Here is a 16,383-nt window from a genome sequence, read left to right on the forward strand (position 1 = left end):
AACCTCACTACTGCTGAGCCTAACACTAACCTCACTACCACTGAGCCTAACACTAACATCACTACTGCTGAGCCTAACACTAACATCACTACTGCTGAGCTTAACACTAACCTCACTACCGCTCAGCCGAACACTAACCTCACTACCGCTGAGCCTAACACTAACCTCACTACTGCTGAGCCTAACACTAACCTCACTACTGCTGACCGTCAGCAGTAGTGAGGTTAGTGTTAGGCTCAGCAGTAGTGAGGTTAGTGTTAGGCTCAGCGGTAGTGAGGTTAGTGTTAGGCTCAGTGGTAGAGAGGTTAGTGTTAGGCTCAGCGGTAGTGAGGTTAGTGTTAGGCTCAGCGGTAGTGAGGTTAGTGTTAGGCTCAGCAGTAGTGAGGTTATTGTTAGGCTCAGTGGTAGTGAGGTTAGTGTTAGGCTCAGCAGTGCTGAGCCTAACACTAACCTCACTACCACTGAGCCTAACCATAACCTCACTACTGCTGAGCCTAACACTAACCTCACTACCGCTGAGCCTAACACTAACCTCACTACCGCTGAGCCTAACAATAGCCTCACTACTGCTTAGCCTAACACTCACCTCACTACTGCTGAGCCTAACACTAACCTCACTACTGCAGAGCCTAACACTAACCTCACTACTGCTGAGCCTAACAATAGCCTCACTACTGCTGAGCCTAACACTAATGGGCTGGAGGGGCACAATGTTAAATGTGCACTGGGGTCCATAGCTCATTAGTTACATAACCGGAAGAATAAATATACAGTACCAATTTCCATTATTTACTTGTTTTATACATAATTGCTGTATATCTTTCCTTTTTCCTATGTGATAAATTAAAAGCTTTTTATGATTATGTATATTCTATTTTATTGCCTGTGATGACAAACAGACAGTAGCATGCTATGCCACGGCTGTGACGTGGCTTCCAGCATGCTATAAATCAGGTGAATCTGATTGCCGCCCCCGTGAAATTTACAATGTCTATTTAAAGGGATACTGTAGGGGAGTCGGGGGAAAATGAGTTGAACTTACCCGGGGCTTCTAATGGTCCCCCACAGACATCCTGTGCCCGCACAGCCACTCACCGATGCTCCGGCCCTGCCTCCAGTTCACTTCTAGAGTTTCTGACTTTAAAGTCAGAAAACCACTGCGCTTGCGTTGCTGTGTCCTCGATCCCGCTGATGTCACCAGGAGCGTACTGCGCAGGCACAGACCATACTGGGCTTCTGCTATACACTCCTGGTGACATCGGCGGGAGCGAGGACACGGCAACGCAAGCGCAGTGGTTTTCTGACTTTAAAGTCAGAAATTCCAGAAGAGAACTGGAGGCGGGGCCGGAGCATCGGTGAGTGGCTGCGCCAACACAGGATGTCTGCGGGGGGCCATTAGAAGTCCCGGGTAAGTTCAGCTCATTTTCCCCCGACCCCCTACAGTATCCCTTTAAGGTTCAAACCCTTAATGTATTTATAGTTTAATTCTCAGAAATGTCCAAACCAAGAAGATGTTTATCTTCCCCTATAATCTGCAAGAGGATTAATAACCGGGATTGGAAAGGTGACCTTTGCAGCGTTGGCTACATGGATTTCCTGGCCGCGCGCCCAAACTTAGTGTTCTCTATGTGATGTCCTGACGGTAACGACTCTGTGCTCCAGCCGCGTGCTCCGTCATTCACAAGTGATTTCCATTGGGTGGAGCTATACAATGTCAACAATACAAGTGTCCGCTTTCATAGCTGCTCATACAACAACTATGTACAGTATGTTGTCCTCCTGTCCTGCACAAGAGTTCAGGTCCACTTAAAAAAAACACAAAAAAACAGTTTTATAGGTGAAATATAGCAGCACAGTTGCGCCCCCTAGAGAAATGCTCCCTGTACTGCCATGATGGAATTCCTCATGTACGAGTATCTAAAATCAATATTAATATTTTTTTGGGTAGTTTTGACTTCATTAGTTAATCATAATTTATTCAGTGAAGCCACTTGGGTGTAAGAAACCCTGAACTTGGCATTTTCCAGCCCGCAGTTCATATGCTGGAGTCGATTCCTGCAGATCCCAGCCTGACTTCTCACGCTTTCATCTCTTACAGATAATAAATTCCGTGGTTCTTCTTATACTGCTGAGTGCCCTGGCTGACCCGGATCTATACCACCTGCCCAGCAATGACTTGATGAATGAGTTTGACCTCAGGGATGATTCCAGTAAGTATATACGGGATTATAATTAAATGCTATGTTCATGCACCATTTTTTTATGTGGAATTAACAGGACAGAATTTTAAATGAATTAAGTTTTAAAAGAAGGATTTTGCATGATGAAAGTTTAGTGTGTGCACTTAGCGGAAGTTTTTCAGACTGACTGAGAGGGAGTGAGCAGGCACATGTAGGTCTCTGAGGAGGAGATGAGGATGTGTGATTTGGTAAATCAGGCAGTTTTTTTCCCCTTTGCAGAAACTGTAATTTTTTTAGGTATATTTTATGCATCATTTATAAAACATGGTGTATTGTTAAATATTAAAGGGAAGCATAAAGTGAACCAGAGACAAAGCACCCTCATGTATTTTACCATATATATCAGTGGGAACATTAGAGAAAACACCTACCCTGCTCTCTGTTTCATTCTTCACTGCTCAGCCTGCTTGTTATCAGCCCTGATAAAATCCCCGACTGAGCATTCAGTCTAGCTTTGCTAAGGAATCATTTTAGCCGAGTCTGTCTTCTCTGATGTCTTTTCAAGCCCAAGCCGGCCCCCTTGTGGCTCTGCTATAATGACTCAGCTAAAATGATTCCTGAGCAAAGCCGGACTGAATGCTCAGTCTGGGATTTTATCAGGGCTGATAACAAGCAGGCTGAGCAGTGAAGAATGAAACAGAGAGCAGGGTAGGTGTTTTCTCTAATGTTCCCACTGATATATATGGTAAAATACATGAGGGTGCTTCGTCTCTGGTTCACTTTAAGTGACATGTGACATGATGAGATAGCCATGTGTATGTAAAGTGCTAAGCACACAAATAAATATGCTGTGATGCTCTGCTTCCTTCTCTGCTTGAAGGAGTTAATATTCAGCTATGCCACTGACAGTTCTTCTCCAGTCAGGACCCAGTCAGAGTATAGCCTCCTTAACTGATAAGGAATTACAGCTTTTCTAAGTGAGAACTGAGCTTCTGAGAGCAGGGGATAGAAAAAAGGTCAATAGTTCATGTATTTTAGCACTCAGAGATAAGGGACAGACTGTTTCATTGAGCTGAGACAAAACAATAAATCTAATTCCACTTCACGCCCACCTATGCTGGCACCCTGGAGCACCCATAGCAGGGGAGGACTGGAACCTTTTGGCCTGGGGGGACAACACAAACTAGAGGCCCGTTTCACGGCATCCCCAGCCCAAAGCCATATCTTTCTTGTGTGCAAATCTTCAAATTGTGATGACTAACAGCCCCAGCCACACACACACACACACACACACACACACACTATGTACCTGATGCCTAACCCCATTTCTCCGCACAATCTACCTGTCTGTGTCTGATGCCTAACCTTAAAGGAGTTATCAGGCTTTTTTTTTTAATGAAAATAAGTGCTACTTACCCAGGGCTTGTCCAGCTCCAAGCTCCCATCATGTCCCTTGCCGCAGCTCTGCAGTAAGCTGTTCGCTGCCGCCAGGGGCGTAGCAATAGGGGGTGCAGAGGTAGCGACCGCATCGGGGCCCTTGGGCCAGAGGGGCCCCGAAGGGCCCTCCCTTAACTACAGAATTAGCTCTCTATTGGGCCTATGCTCATAATAATCACTTCTATAGATACTTTGAATAGTGGTAATCATTAACAAACTGTTCCCCATCCCCTTCTTGCACCTCTAACACTGTAGTTGCCATTGGCAGATTTTGGTGCGCCGTATAAATTGTTATGTATAGAGTGCTTGGGGGGCCCCATTGTAAAACTTGCATCGGGGCCCACAGCTCCTTAGCTACGCCACTGGCTGCCGCTGCCTCCCAGCCCCCGGTGATGACGTCAGGCCGACTGCACCTGTGCGAGCGGCGCTGTCAATCACCGCCACATGGACCAGAGCGTACTGTGCAGACGCAGAACTACTGCGCCTGCGCAGTACACTCCGGTCCACGTGACGGTGATTGACAGTGCTGCTCGCACAGGCGCAGTACAGGCCGACATCCAAGTCGGACTGGTGCCATTGCCGGGGACTGGGAGGCAGCGGCAGCGAATGGCTGACTGCAGAGCTGCGGCGAGGGACATGCTGGGAGCGTGGGGCTGGAGGAAGCCCCGGGTAAGTTTTTCATTGAAAATGCCTGATAACTCCTTTAAACAACCCCCCCCCCCCCACACACACACACACACACAAACCTACCTACCTGGTGATGCCTAACCCCACTCCTGCCCACCCACCATACAAACTACGTGTCTGACACCTACCCCCCCCCCCCCTCCAACTACCTGTTTGACAGTGCCTAACTGCCTGCCTCCCCCCTCCCCTGCCGCCAATCACACCACAAGAAGAAAAAACGTTCCCCCTCAGGCCAGGGTCAGAATGGGGATGATTATCACACACACAAAAAACTGGGCAGAGAATTGAATTTGACAGCAGTAGCAGGCAGGCAGCAAAGTGTGAGTAACTCAGTGACAAGAAGGGAGAAGAAGTACAGAAACAAAATTTATAAAAACCACCTTCTCCTCTGGCAACCTGGACCCAACCTCCTCTATCCTCCTGTCTCCTCAGTCCTACACCTCCTCCTCCTCCACAGCAGCAAGCAGCTATAGGTGGCATCTCCGACTCCCAGCCCCCAGAGTGTCCGACTCCTCCAGCCAGGACAGCCAGCCAGCCACTCGTAGCCGCAGCTCCAGGCCCCCAGCCCCCCCAGCACAGAAAGCTGAAGAGTGAGACAGCTCACTCCGACGACACCTCAGGCACAGCAGCACAGGGGAGGACTGTGTCCGACTCCTCCAGCCAGCCACTCGTAGCCACAGCTCTAGGCCGCCAGCCCCCCCAGCACAGAAAGCTGAAGAGTGAGACAGCTCACTCCGATGACACCGCAGGCACAGCAGCACAGGGGAGGACTGTGTCTGACTCCTCCAGCCAGCCACTCGTAGCCACAGCTCCAGGCCCCCAGCCCCCCCAGCACAGTCAGAAAGCTGAAGAGTGAGACAGCTCACTCCGATGACACCGCAGGCACAGCAGCACGTTGCGGGCGGCAATGGCTCCAGGCGAGGGGCGGAGTCAAGCAGGGTCAACCCACCGGGCCGGAGAGGACCTAAGCTATTTGTGTCTTTGTGCCGCTCACATCCACCGCAGGCGCAGCCACGCACAAGGGCACACCACGGCCGGCCGCCTCAGCCCCTTCTCTGATTGGATACTTCAACTTGCCGGGAAATATCGCGCGAGGTTGCGATCCCCACTGCGAACCTGTCACCTGTGGTATATCTGCGGCCGCTGCGTATAGCAGCGGCAGGGCCCTAATTACTTAACATTCGGGCGGCCCGGGGGGCGATTGCCCCCCGTCCCCCTGGGCCAGTCCTCCCCTGACCCATAGCAGGGGCTATAGAGGTAGCAGAGGTTGCGACTGCAACAGGGCCCTTGGGCCAGAGGGGCCACAAAGGGCCCTCCCTCAACAGTATTAGCTCTCTATTGGTCCTGTGTAGGGATGGTCGGAATGCCAAATTCCGATTCCGCGGTAATTCCGCATTCCGTTATGTACTGATTACCGATTCCGCTTTCCGCTACCAATTTCCGCATTCCAAGGCGGAATTTCCGCCGGAAATCGCGGAAATTCCGCCCGACTTTAACATCAATTTTCTCAAAAACTATAAAGTCTTTTTGAAAACTTTTTTTTGCATCTTGCTCAGAAGGTTCTGTTTAATAAACCCTGAAAATTTGGTGTTTCTAGGACTTACGGGGGTTTTGCTATTAGCTTCTAAACTCGGCGGATTTTTACTGTCATGTAAAATGCAGAAAATAGGCAGATGCAGATTTTCTGCATTTTACATTACAGTAAAAATCAGCCGAATTTAGCAGTTAATAGAAAAGCCCCCTTAAGTCCTAGAAATACCAAATTTTCAGCATTTATTAAACTGAATCTTGTGAACAAGATGCAAAAAAAAGTTTTCAAAAAGACCTTATAGTTTTTGAGAAAATCAATGTTAAAGTCGGGTGGAATTTCCGCGATTTCCGGCGGAAATTTCCGCGATCTCCGGCGGAAATCCGCCTACGGCACTTGCATTACCGATTTCCGCATTCCGATGCGGAAATGCAATTTCCGATCGGAATTTCGGAAATTGCATTTCCGCGGAATCCGGATGAGCATCCCTAGTCCTGTGCTTATAATAATCACTCCTATAGATACTTTGAATAGTGGTAATCATTAACTAGCTGTTTCCCATCCCCTTCTTGCAACTCTGTAGTTGCCATTGGCAGGTTTTGGTGCACCATATCAATTGTTATTTATAGAATGCTTGGGGGGGGGGGGGGCTCATTGTAAAACTCCCTTATTTCAGGGTGCTATGGATGCTCCTTGGTGCCAGCATGGGTGGGCACGCGCAGGATGTAGTTACTTTTTCAGTAACTTTGCTACTTTTTTCATCTAACTATAACGTTAATTTTCTCAAAAACTATAAGATTTAAAAAAAATTTTTAAAAAAATTGCCTGTTGCTCCCACCGTCCTCCTACCCTGCAAATCTGGTGTTTCTAGCACGTTCAGGGGCTTTGCTATTAACCGCTAAAGTCGGTGGTCTTTAAAACATTTTCCTTGCTCAGATCAAGAAATGTAAAATCGATTTTCTCAAAAACTACGAGGTCTTTTTTTTTTTTTTTTTTTTAATTCTGCTTGCTCCCACTGTCCTCCTTAACATACCCTGCAATTCTGATGTTTCTAGCATGTAGCATGGGGGGTTTGCTATTAACCGCTAATTATATACTGTATATTATGGCAGTCATAGTTACAGCTCGTCATCTTAGAATTCCGACTCGTAATCGGATTTGAATCGGAATAGCGATTCCATCCATAATTTTGATTACGGTCGAATCGAAAGCGAAATGAAGTCATAATTGAAACTACTCGAATTCGAAACTGGGTCTTTCCGAGCAACACTGACAATGAGTTACAGAAATGGTTCAGCGTTGTATTCAGTATGTCCGGCCTACTATCCAATAGCCAATAATTATTAGAAATTGTGCTCATATGGGGGTTGGTTCACAAAACTTACCTAATGAACGTCTGTCATTCAGGTCAATTCAACATAGTGCGCTGCTCTAGAAGCCCGAGAAACAACGCGTTATGCACACTAAGGGCTTGATTCACTAAACCGTGATAACTCAAATATCACACCTTCCCAAAGATATCACACCTTATGAAACCATATCATACCTTATGAAAAGATATCAAACCTTATGAAAACAGATCACACCTTATGAAAAGATATTATTATTATTTATTGTATTTATAAAGCGCCAACATATTACGCAGCGCTGAATAAGATATCACACCTTATCAAAGATATCACACCTTATGAAAAGATATCACACCTTATCAAAGATATCACACCTTATCAAAGTTAGCACGCCTTATCAGAATAGCATAGCGAGCGCTACGAACCCGCAGGAACTCAGGGCAGGACGAGTGCCATTGCCAATTAGCAGGCATAAGTTCATAGCGCTCGCTTTGCTACTCTGATAAGGGGTGTTAACTTTGATAAGGTGTGATATCTTTTCATAAGGTACAGACTAACCAGCAAGCTCATGGTGACCCAGAACTCATTGGAGTGTGTAAGGGACTACAATGGTCCTAAAAGCCCCCTTACTAAGATGTTAAGAAAAACAAAAATTTGCTTTCCTAAAACAGAAAGAATTTGCGATAATTCAGGTTGGAGTGAGCTCGAGATGTCTCCCAGAGCACCACTGCTGAATATATGCAAATTAACCATTGTACCCTTAGAAGCTAAACACACCTCCAGAACCGCTGGAATGCAATGATGTGTCAGCTTGTTAAATTGTACAGAGCCATAATAATCCAACATGCATACAGACTGTTTCGGATTGTTTGATCCTCATCAGTGCATGGCTTACAAGCCCTACTCCATAGAGCCAAATTAATCCATGCCATGCACTGATGAGGATCAAACAATCCGAAACAGTCTGTATGCATGTTGGATTATTATGGCTCTGTACAATTTAACAAGCTGACACATCATTGCATTCCAGCGGTTCTGGAGGTGTGTTTAGCTTCTAAGGGTACAATGGTTAATTTGCATATATTCAGCAGTGGTGCTCTGGGAGACATCTCGAGCTCACTCCAACCTGAATTATCGCAAATTCTTTCTGTTTTAGGAAAGCCAATTTTTGTTTTTCTTTTCATAAGGTGTGATCTTTGATAAGGTGTGATATTTGAGTTATCACGGTTTATTGAATCAAACCCTATGCTGCGTAGCGTGCATTCCTAAGTTACCCGAGCTGTTTACCAAGTTACGCTGACTGCTTTGGGGACCTCGGAACTCAGTATTCTGTGCCCAGTGTAGCATCTCCTTGCACATTAGCTTGCACCTTATGCACCTGTATGCCATTCCATTGTATTCAGTTGTTGCACTTTATGGTTTTAGAGATTTAGAGATTTGTTGATGTTATTTAAATGTTTCATATGCTCTTTATTCACTATTTTTGCATTCAATTGATAATAATATGCAGGGGCGTAACTAGGCCCCACCAGGCCCCCCTGCAGAATTTCAGAGCGCCCCCCCTCCCCCTGGGGCCCCCTCTGCCTCACCTCGGGGTTCTCCCCTCTGCGCTCTCCTCCAGCTAGTTACAGTGTGTGGGCAGCGGCGGGCAGATACATACCTTCTTCCGTGCGTTCCATCGCAGACTCCTAGCTCTAGCGGCTGACGTCACTTCCGGAAGTGACGTCACTTCCGGAAGTGACGTCAGCCGCTAGAGCGAGGAATCTGCGATGGAACGCACGGAAGAAGGTATGTATCTGCCCACCGCTGCCTGCTGCCCACACACTGTAACTAGCTGGAGAGGAGCACAGAGGGGAGAGCCCCGAGGTGAGGGAGAAGGGGGTAACTTCCCCTCTCCCCGCCGACTGTGGCCAAGGCTTTACCCTCATGCTGCCAACCCTCCAGCCCCCACAAAGTGGCCCCGAGCGGGCCCCAGGGGTGGGCAGGAGCAGGGGCTGCAGGGCCTATTGTTACGCCACTGATAATATGGTTAACGTTCTCTAGCCACTACTGCAGCCAAATAGATCAGCAGGATTGCCAGGCAAATGGTATTGTTTAAAATTGTTTGAAAGCACATAAATATGGCAGCCTCCATATCCCTCCTTGAAGTTATGAAAATTGTATATAGGGGAGGATACGGTTTATTGTAATTTTAAGTGGTTTTATATATGTTTGAGTTATACATTTATACAACAGATGGTGCTGATGAGCCATTCTTTTCTATTTTCTGAATTCAATTTATCAATATAACATAAAAAATTACGAACTAAGTGTCATGCTTGTTTTAAACCTGCATAATATTAAAAATTTTATTCATCCAGCTTCTTATGATTTGTACTTGAGTCTATCAGTAGCATTTTACTATCGTTTTTATAAACTCTCACTTTTGTAATTTGTTGTTTTTTTAGATACGTGCATTGCTACATCAATCTCACTTCTAATGATTCTAATCTGTGCAATGGCAACATATGGTGCCTACAAGGTAAGAACTTCTGATACTGTGTTTGTTTCATTGCAAGGAAAATATAGGTTGTGTTTTAGAAACACACACTATTCAGATTTCTCATAGTTTGACCATGACTTTCTACTGTAAACAACAATGGGAATTGCTACCGTTTTGTTCCACATACATAATTTTGATCCTATCTAAGCCCTGTAGAAGTGTAAGATGGAGCCAAATATAACAGCATGTCAGACATTGGTGTAATGCCAAAACCTCAATAAATCTCTGTAGATGACCAAGCGTCTTTGTTTGGTGCAAACCACTGCAATTACAGTGGAGTAGCAAACATCAATGAATCTTTGTGCCAAACCTCACTGAATCCTTGTGGAGTAGCAAACCTCACTGAATCTTTGTAGGGTACCAAACCTCACTGATTGTTTGTAGTGTACCAAACCCCACTGGATCTTTGTGGAGTACCAAACCCCACTGGATCTTTATAGGGTACCAAACCTCACTGAATCTTTGTAGGGTACCAAACCTCACTGATTCTTTGTAGTGTACCAAACCCCACTGAATCTTTGTAGGGTGCCAAACCTCACTGAATCTTTGTAGGGTGCCAAACCTCACTGATTCTTTGTAGTGTACCAAACCCCACTGAATCTTTGTGGAGTACCAAACCCCACTGGATCTTTGTAGGGTACAAAACCTCACTGAATCTTTGTAGGGTACCAAACCTCACTGATTCTTTGTAGTATACCAAACCCCACTGAATCTTTGTGGAGTACCAAACCCCACTGGATCTTTGTGGAGTACTAAACCTCACTGAATCTTTGTAGGGTACCAAACCTCACTGAATCTTTGTAGAGTACCAAACCTCGCTGAATCTTTGTAGAGTACCAAACTGCACTGAATCTTTGTAGAGTACCAAACCAAATTGAATATTTGTGGAGTACCATACCTCAATGAATCTTTGTAGAGTATCAAACCACATAGAATGTTTTACAGTACCAAACCTCACTGAATCTTTGTAGAGTACCAAACCTCACTGAATCTTTGTAGAGTACCAAACCACGTAGAATTTTTGTAGAGTATCAAGCTTCACTTAGGCTTGTTTGAAAATAGACCTATTTTAATTTGCATAGACCAATATGTTTAATTTCTAATAACGCCCAGCAATTATGCCATTCCATTTGCACTTGCAGAATATATGGAGTTATTTGCACAATTTTACTCTTTTAATCTATTTTTTCTTCTTCTTCTCCCTACCTAGCAACACGCTGCATGGATTATACCATTTTTTTGCTACCAGATCTTTGATTTTGCTCTGAACTCCCTGGTTGCAGTCAGTGTGGTTGTCTATCCCAACACAATTCAACACTATCTGCGACAACTGGTGAGTAAATGCGAATTACTATTTATAGTCCATTTGTTGTATGAGACATGCACCCACGTACATAAGCAATAATGGGGTTAGGGGTGTGCCACGCAGTGGAAGTGACAGTATGTCTCTTTGAGACCAATATTCATTGTCTATGTGTTTTCTTCTGCAACTCCAGTAAAGATATCAGCTGGCCACACTGCAAGATTAAACTAAAAAAAAGTATGAAACAACGTAATAGTTTAGGACTTGTTCTGGCTAGATCAGCACTGCCCTATGTCTTTTTTTACCCTAACAACTCCTTTGCATAGTTAGGATGGATGAAGCCTTATTTGTATAGCTAACGTCTCGCTTCCAGAACTGTGACATCTGCATTTCCGGTGGTCTTGGTTCCTATAAAGTAAAATTAGGCTGTATGTGAATACATCATCCAGCGTTAGTTTATGAGACTCAGCCCAGGACCACCGGAAACAGAAGCAGGTGTTACAGTCTTCACAGCAGGAGGAAGATGACTTTTATATGGAGAAGATCAGGCTTCACCTATCATACCAGTGCAGAGGAGCTGCTGGCGATGGTGACAGTTACACGGCAGTGATGGCAGTGCCAGTACTACCACTTGTGCTTTTATAGAAGATGTACAGGCATTCATGATTGGCTCCAGGGGTATAACTAGAGAGAAGTGCCTGAGCTGTAAGGGGGCCCAAACTACTACTTCACTCCCTCTGATAAAGGGGCCCATCCTTCAGGTCAGCTGTTTTTGTGGCTACACTTGTTATGGGTGTGAAGATTGTGATGTCCACACTTATTTTATGACTCTTGCAAGATGAGCCCCCCAGGCTGTGAGGCTCACCAGGGGTCGGCAAGGGAAAGGGTGTGAGCACTGGGGGGCCCCATCAAAGTTTTGCTGGGGGCCCCATGATTTGTAGTTACGCCACTGATTGGCTGATACAACCATGTGTACTTATCTCCATTGCTGGGTTGTCCTGACAAAGGCCTGCTTGCTTTGCACTCAAGGTCGCATTTATACGTTTTGTGCCTCTAGGCCAAGTATGCTGTGGCTCCCCTTTTATGTGCAGTAGCGACCCTCTCATTCCATGTGCAGCCCCCTCTTCCATGTCTATCATCCATGTACAGCAACCCCTCTAATTCCATGGGCAGCCCCCTCTTCCATGTGTATCATCCATGTACAGCAGCCCCTCCCATTCCATGGGCAGCCCCATCTTCCATGTAACATCCATGTTCAGCAGCTCATCTCCCATTCCATAGGCAGCCTCCTCTTTTATGTGTATCATCCATGTTCAGCAGCCCCTCCCATTCCATAGGCAGCCCCCTCTTTTATGTGTAACATCCATGTACAGCAGCCCCTCCCATTCCATAGGCAGCCCCCTCTTCTATGCGTAACATCCATGTTCAGCAGCCCCTCTCCCATTCCATGGGCAGCCCCCTCTTCCATGTGTGTCATCCATGTACTGCAGCCCCTCCCATTACATGGACAGTCCCCTCTTCTATGTATAACATCCATGTACAGCAACCCCTTCCATTCCATGTGTAGCCCCTCTTCCATGTGTAACATCCATGTACTTTAGCCCCTCTCTTTCAAGACCAGCTCCTTTGGGTATCAGCTTACCTTTTCATTTGCTGCTCCCCACTTTCAGCCTTCTCTTTCCTATGTACTAACCAATCTTTCATATACAGGTGCCCCCTTGGGCTAGATCCGCCCAAGGCCCGAGCCTTTGTGGCCTTTCCAGAAATCCGACCCTGTTTGCACTGTAAAACTGCCCCATATAAGGCTAAAGCCATCTTATTCCCTTTGCACGTTTTCATAAATGAAACCCTGTTGAACTCCTGCTTGGGTCAGTATAACAGAAGGGATTTAATGCGAAGCTATAAATCACATTCACTGCAGTTGAGGTGTCTTCTGTGACTGAGCATAATGGGGTCAGATGTAGTGCTACCGAGATGATTACTTAACCTTGAAGCATGCCTCCATGACAGGACACGAGGGTTAAAACACAACGCCGTGTCTCAGCCACTGTAACAAATGGAGAACTAAGCTTCCCAGTGTTACTGGGCTGCAAGAATCTGATTTTATGGCTATTTTTGTAATGAGTTTTTGTTTAATTCATTTACACATGGACTGTGGCCAGCAGGCTCCTCCGCAATGTCTGGCTGCCATAAATTGCCTTGGATGGGATTCAGAGATCTTGCCAAACAAACACTTATCAGTTCCCATATGTTCTCTCTAGAAAACACAGCTATGGGTAACAGCTATAAGTGCTGAACTGTATAGACAGATGCTAAGTGGTTATCCCTCTCACCTTCCAGTGCTTGAAACCCATCCAGGACACCATTTGCATGGAGTTTGTATGTTCTCCCTGTGTTTATATTTCCTTTGTATTTTTTTTTCTACTTTCCAAAAACGTACTGGTAGGTGTGCTGGTTCCTTAACGGGCAACTGTAAGGAGAGGGATATGGAGGCTGCCATATTTATTTCCTTTTAAACAATACCAGTTGCCTGGCAGCCCTGCTGATCTATTAAGCTACAGGAGTGCCTGAATCACACCAGAAACAAGCATGCAGCTAATCTTGTCTGATCTGACAATAACGTCAGAAGCACCTGATCTGCTGCATGCTTGTTCAGGGTGTATTATTATTATTATTATTATTGATTTATAAAGCGCCAACATATTCCGTGGCGCTGTACAAAGTAATGGCTGAAAGTATCAGAGGCAGAGGATCAGCAGGACAGCCAGGTAAGTGTTATTCCTTAACAGGAAATAAATATGGCAGCCTCCATATCCCTCTTGCTTTAGGTGTCCTTTAAAAAAATACTCTTGTAAACGTCAAGGAGCTGAATTGATGAGATCATGGGCTTCCATGTTTCCAGCGCTCCGTCTTAACCACTTGAGGACTGTAGTATTAAACCCCCATAAAGACCAGGCCATTTTTCAAGAAATAGGCCCCTGCAGCTTTAAGGCCTCGCTGCAGGGCCGCACATGTCAGCACAGAAGTGAAACCCCCTCCCTTTTCTCCCCACCAACAGAGCTTTCTGTTGGTGGGGTCTGATTGCTGCCAATATTGTTTGTTTATTTATTGTAAATATTTATCTTATTGTTTATTATTAAATTTCCCAATTTTTTTTATATTTTTGCATTTCCCCCCTCCCTCCCTCCCCGCCAGCCAATCAGCCAATCCTCGTGATCATTTGTCATAGGCTTCAGCCTATCACCTCTGTGCCTCTGGAGGGGACAGCTGTGTCACATGGCTGTCCCCAGTACAGTGCTGCCTTAGATCGCAGCGATGTACGGGGTAATTAGACGGTTAGTGAATCAAAAGACCGCACTCACGTCAGTGGGTAAGCTGGTGCCGGGCCCCAAGGCCATCAAATACTTTCGTCATGAAGGAGTCCGCACACAGACTGATCGGAGCAATCACCACAAGTTTATTGTCCCATCACATGTATATAAGTCCACAGTCTGACCTGCATAGGCCTATGCAGGTCAGACTGTGGACTTATATACATGTGATGGGACAATAAACTTGTGGTGATTGCTCCGATCAGTCTGTGTGCGGACTCCTTCATGACGAAAGTAATTAGACGGTTAGACGTAACTTCACCGACTAACAGTCTCCTAGCGGCGATTGCCGTTGGGAGACTGAAAGCGGGGCAGAGCTCCGCCTACCAAGCGAAGATGTGCGCACTGTGATCTCCTGCAAAACAGGCCCGCAGGACCTTACGCCGATCGGCGTTAGGCAGTCTTGGAGCTGCGGCCACGCCCATCAGCGTGATGCGGTCGGCAAGTAGTTAAGGGGAACTGAGCATCATTTTTAGCCCCCGCCCCCGGGGGGCATCTCAATAGCGCATTAAAAATGCATGCTGACAATGGTTTTCATATTAATAATAAAAAATAAAAACTTCCATTCTACCTCTTCTTTTTACATTTAAATGTTTATTAGATGCTTTTATTACCCTACTTCCACTGCCTGTCGCCCACAGAAATAGTAGGGTGGGGAGATAGTGCACTGTGCTTCAAATAGTTTAGAGAAGTTACACATGATTACCTTCACACCTTCCCTCTGGAGAAGGGAAGTGGGAATGGGGGGGGGGGGGGGGATTACAGCTCCTACAGCTATTAGAAACCAGGCCAAACTGCAGAAAAAAGGTGTCTGGATCCCTTGGATTAACAGGACATTTTTTTCTTGTTCTTCAAAGCACACCTTCAGTCACAGATCTACAACAGATCAGTGTGCTCAGATGTCGCAGGATATGAAAGTTGCCGTATGTATATTCTTTTAAACAATGCCAGTTGCCTGGCTGTCCTGCTGATTCTCTGCTTCTAATACGTTTAGCCATAGACCCTGAACAAGCATATGTAGACCAGTTGTTTCTGACAAGAATCCAAAAAGATTAGCGGACATTACTGCAGACAAAGAGACTAACAGGATTGCCAGGCAACTGGTATTATTTAAAAGGAAATTAATATGGCAGCCTCCATATCCCTCTCACTAAAGGTGTCCTTTATAGCAAATCACATACAAGTAAAAATAGATGTTCAGAAAATAAAATCAATAACTTTTTAAAATAGTAGTAGCAGTAGGGTATTGGGTTTTTCCTTTTGATGTTGCATGTATATAAGCTGTCTGTACCACCAGCTTGCAAACTAACAGGATATAAACCTGACGAAGGCTGCAAGGCCGAAAGCTTGTTTATTCTTATTCATTTGTAGTTAGCCAATAAATGGTATCATCCTGATTTAAAACTTCTTGTTTTTAAAATAGGAACTCTTTAACCCAGGATTGAACTTTATTCCAATCAGTAGCTGATACCCCCTTTCCCATAAGAAATCTATTCCTTTTCTCTTACAGAGCATCAGGGACATCTGTGTGGCTGATATTGTGGTTAAACCCCTCCCACAATGTGATGTCATGACCATGGTCCTGACAGTTTACTTTCTGTGAACCTCATTGCATTGTTGGAAATAACGGCTTTTTCCAACTGCCATGCAAGTAATATCCCCCTCTGTGCATCGAACTTTCAGTAACGAACATTCAGATACTGTACAGATCACCTGGCAAATCTAAAGATGTCACCACCAGTAATACATTACAGAATGTAAACCAGGGATAGGATATATTTTACAATGAACAAACACTGACTAAAACACTTATAAGTGAATATTGTAAAATATTTATTCATTGTATTATTGTCACTACAATTCCTCTTTAAAGTGTACCAGAGGTGACTTAAGTTAAACGTTTTATACATACCCGGGGCTTCCTCCAGCCACATGCACACAGATCGCCCAGTGATACAGAAGACTGAGGACGGCGGCATGGGAGCC

At 45.4% G+C, this 16,383-nt stretch overlaps 1 protein-coding gene across 1 annotated transcript in view; it reads left to right on the top strand.

The window, feature by feature from the left end:
* The window catches only part of LAPTM4B (lysosomal protein transmembrane 4 beta), a 145,831-nt gene that overhangs the window by 70,408 nt on the left and 59,040 nt on the right, over positions 1 to 16,383 (top strand). Inside the window, exons 2-4 of the mRNA XM_068237703.1 lie at positions 2,099 to 2,210; positions 9,629 to 9,702; positions 10,934 to 11,056. Coding sequence (XP_068093804.1) covers positions 2,099 to 2,210; positions 9,629 to 9,702; positions 10,934 to 11,056 — 309 coding nt within the window. The remainder of the gene's footprint in view (positions 1 to 2,098; positions 2,211 to 9,628; positions 9,703 to 10,933; positions 11,057 to 16,383) is intronic.

Source organism: Hyperolius riggenbachi, chromosome 5 (genome assembly GCF_040937935.1).
Source record: "Hyperolius riggenbachi isolate aHypRig1 chromosome 5, aHypRig1.pri, whole genome shotgun sequence".
In the NCBI taxonomy this organism is placed as follows: Eukaryota; Metazoa; Chordata; class Amphibia; order Anura; family Hyperoliidae; genus Hyperolius; species Hyperolius riggenbachi.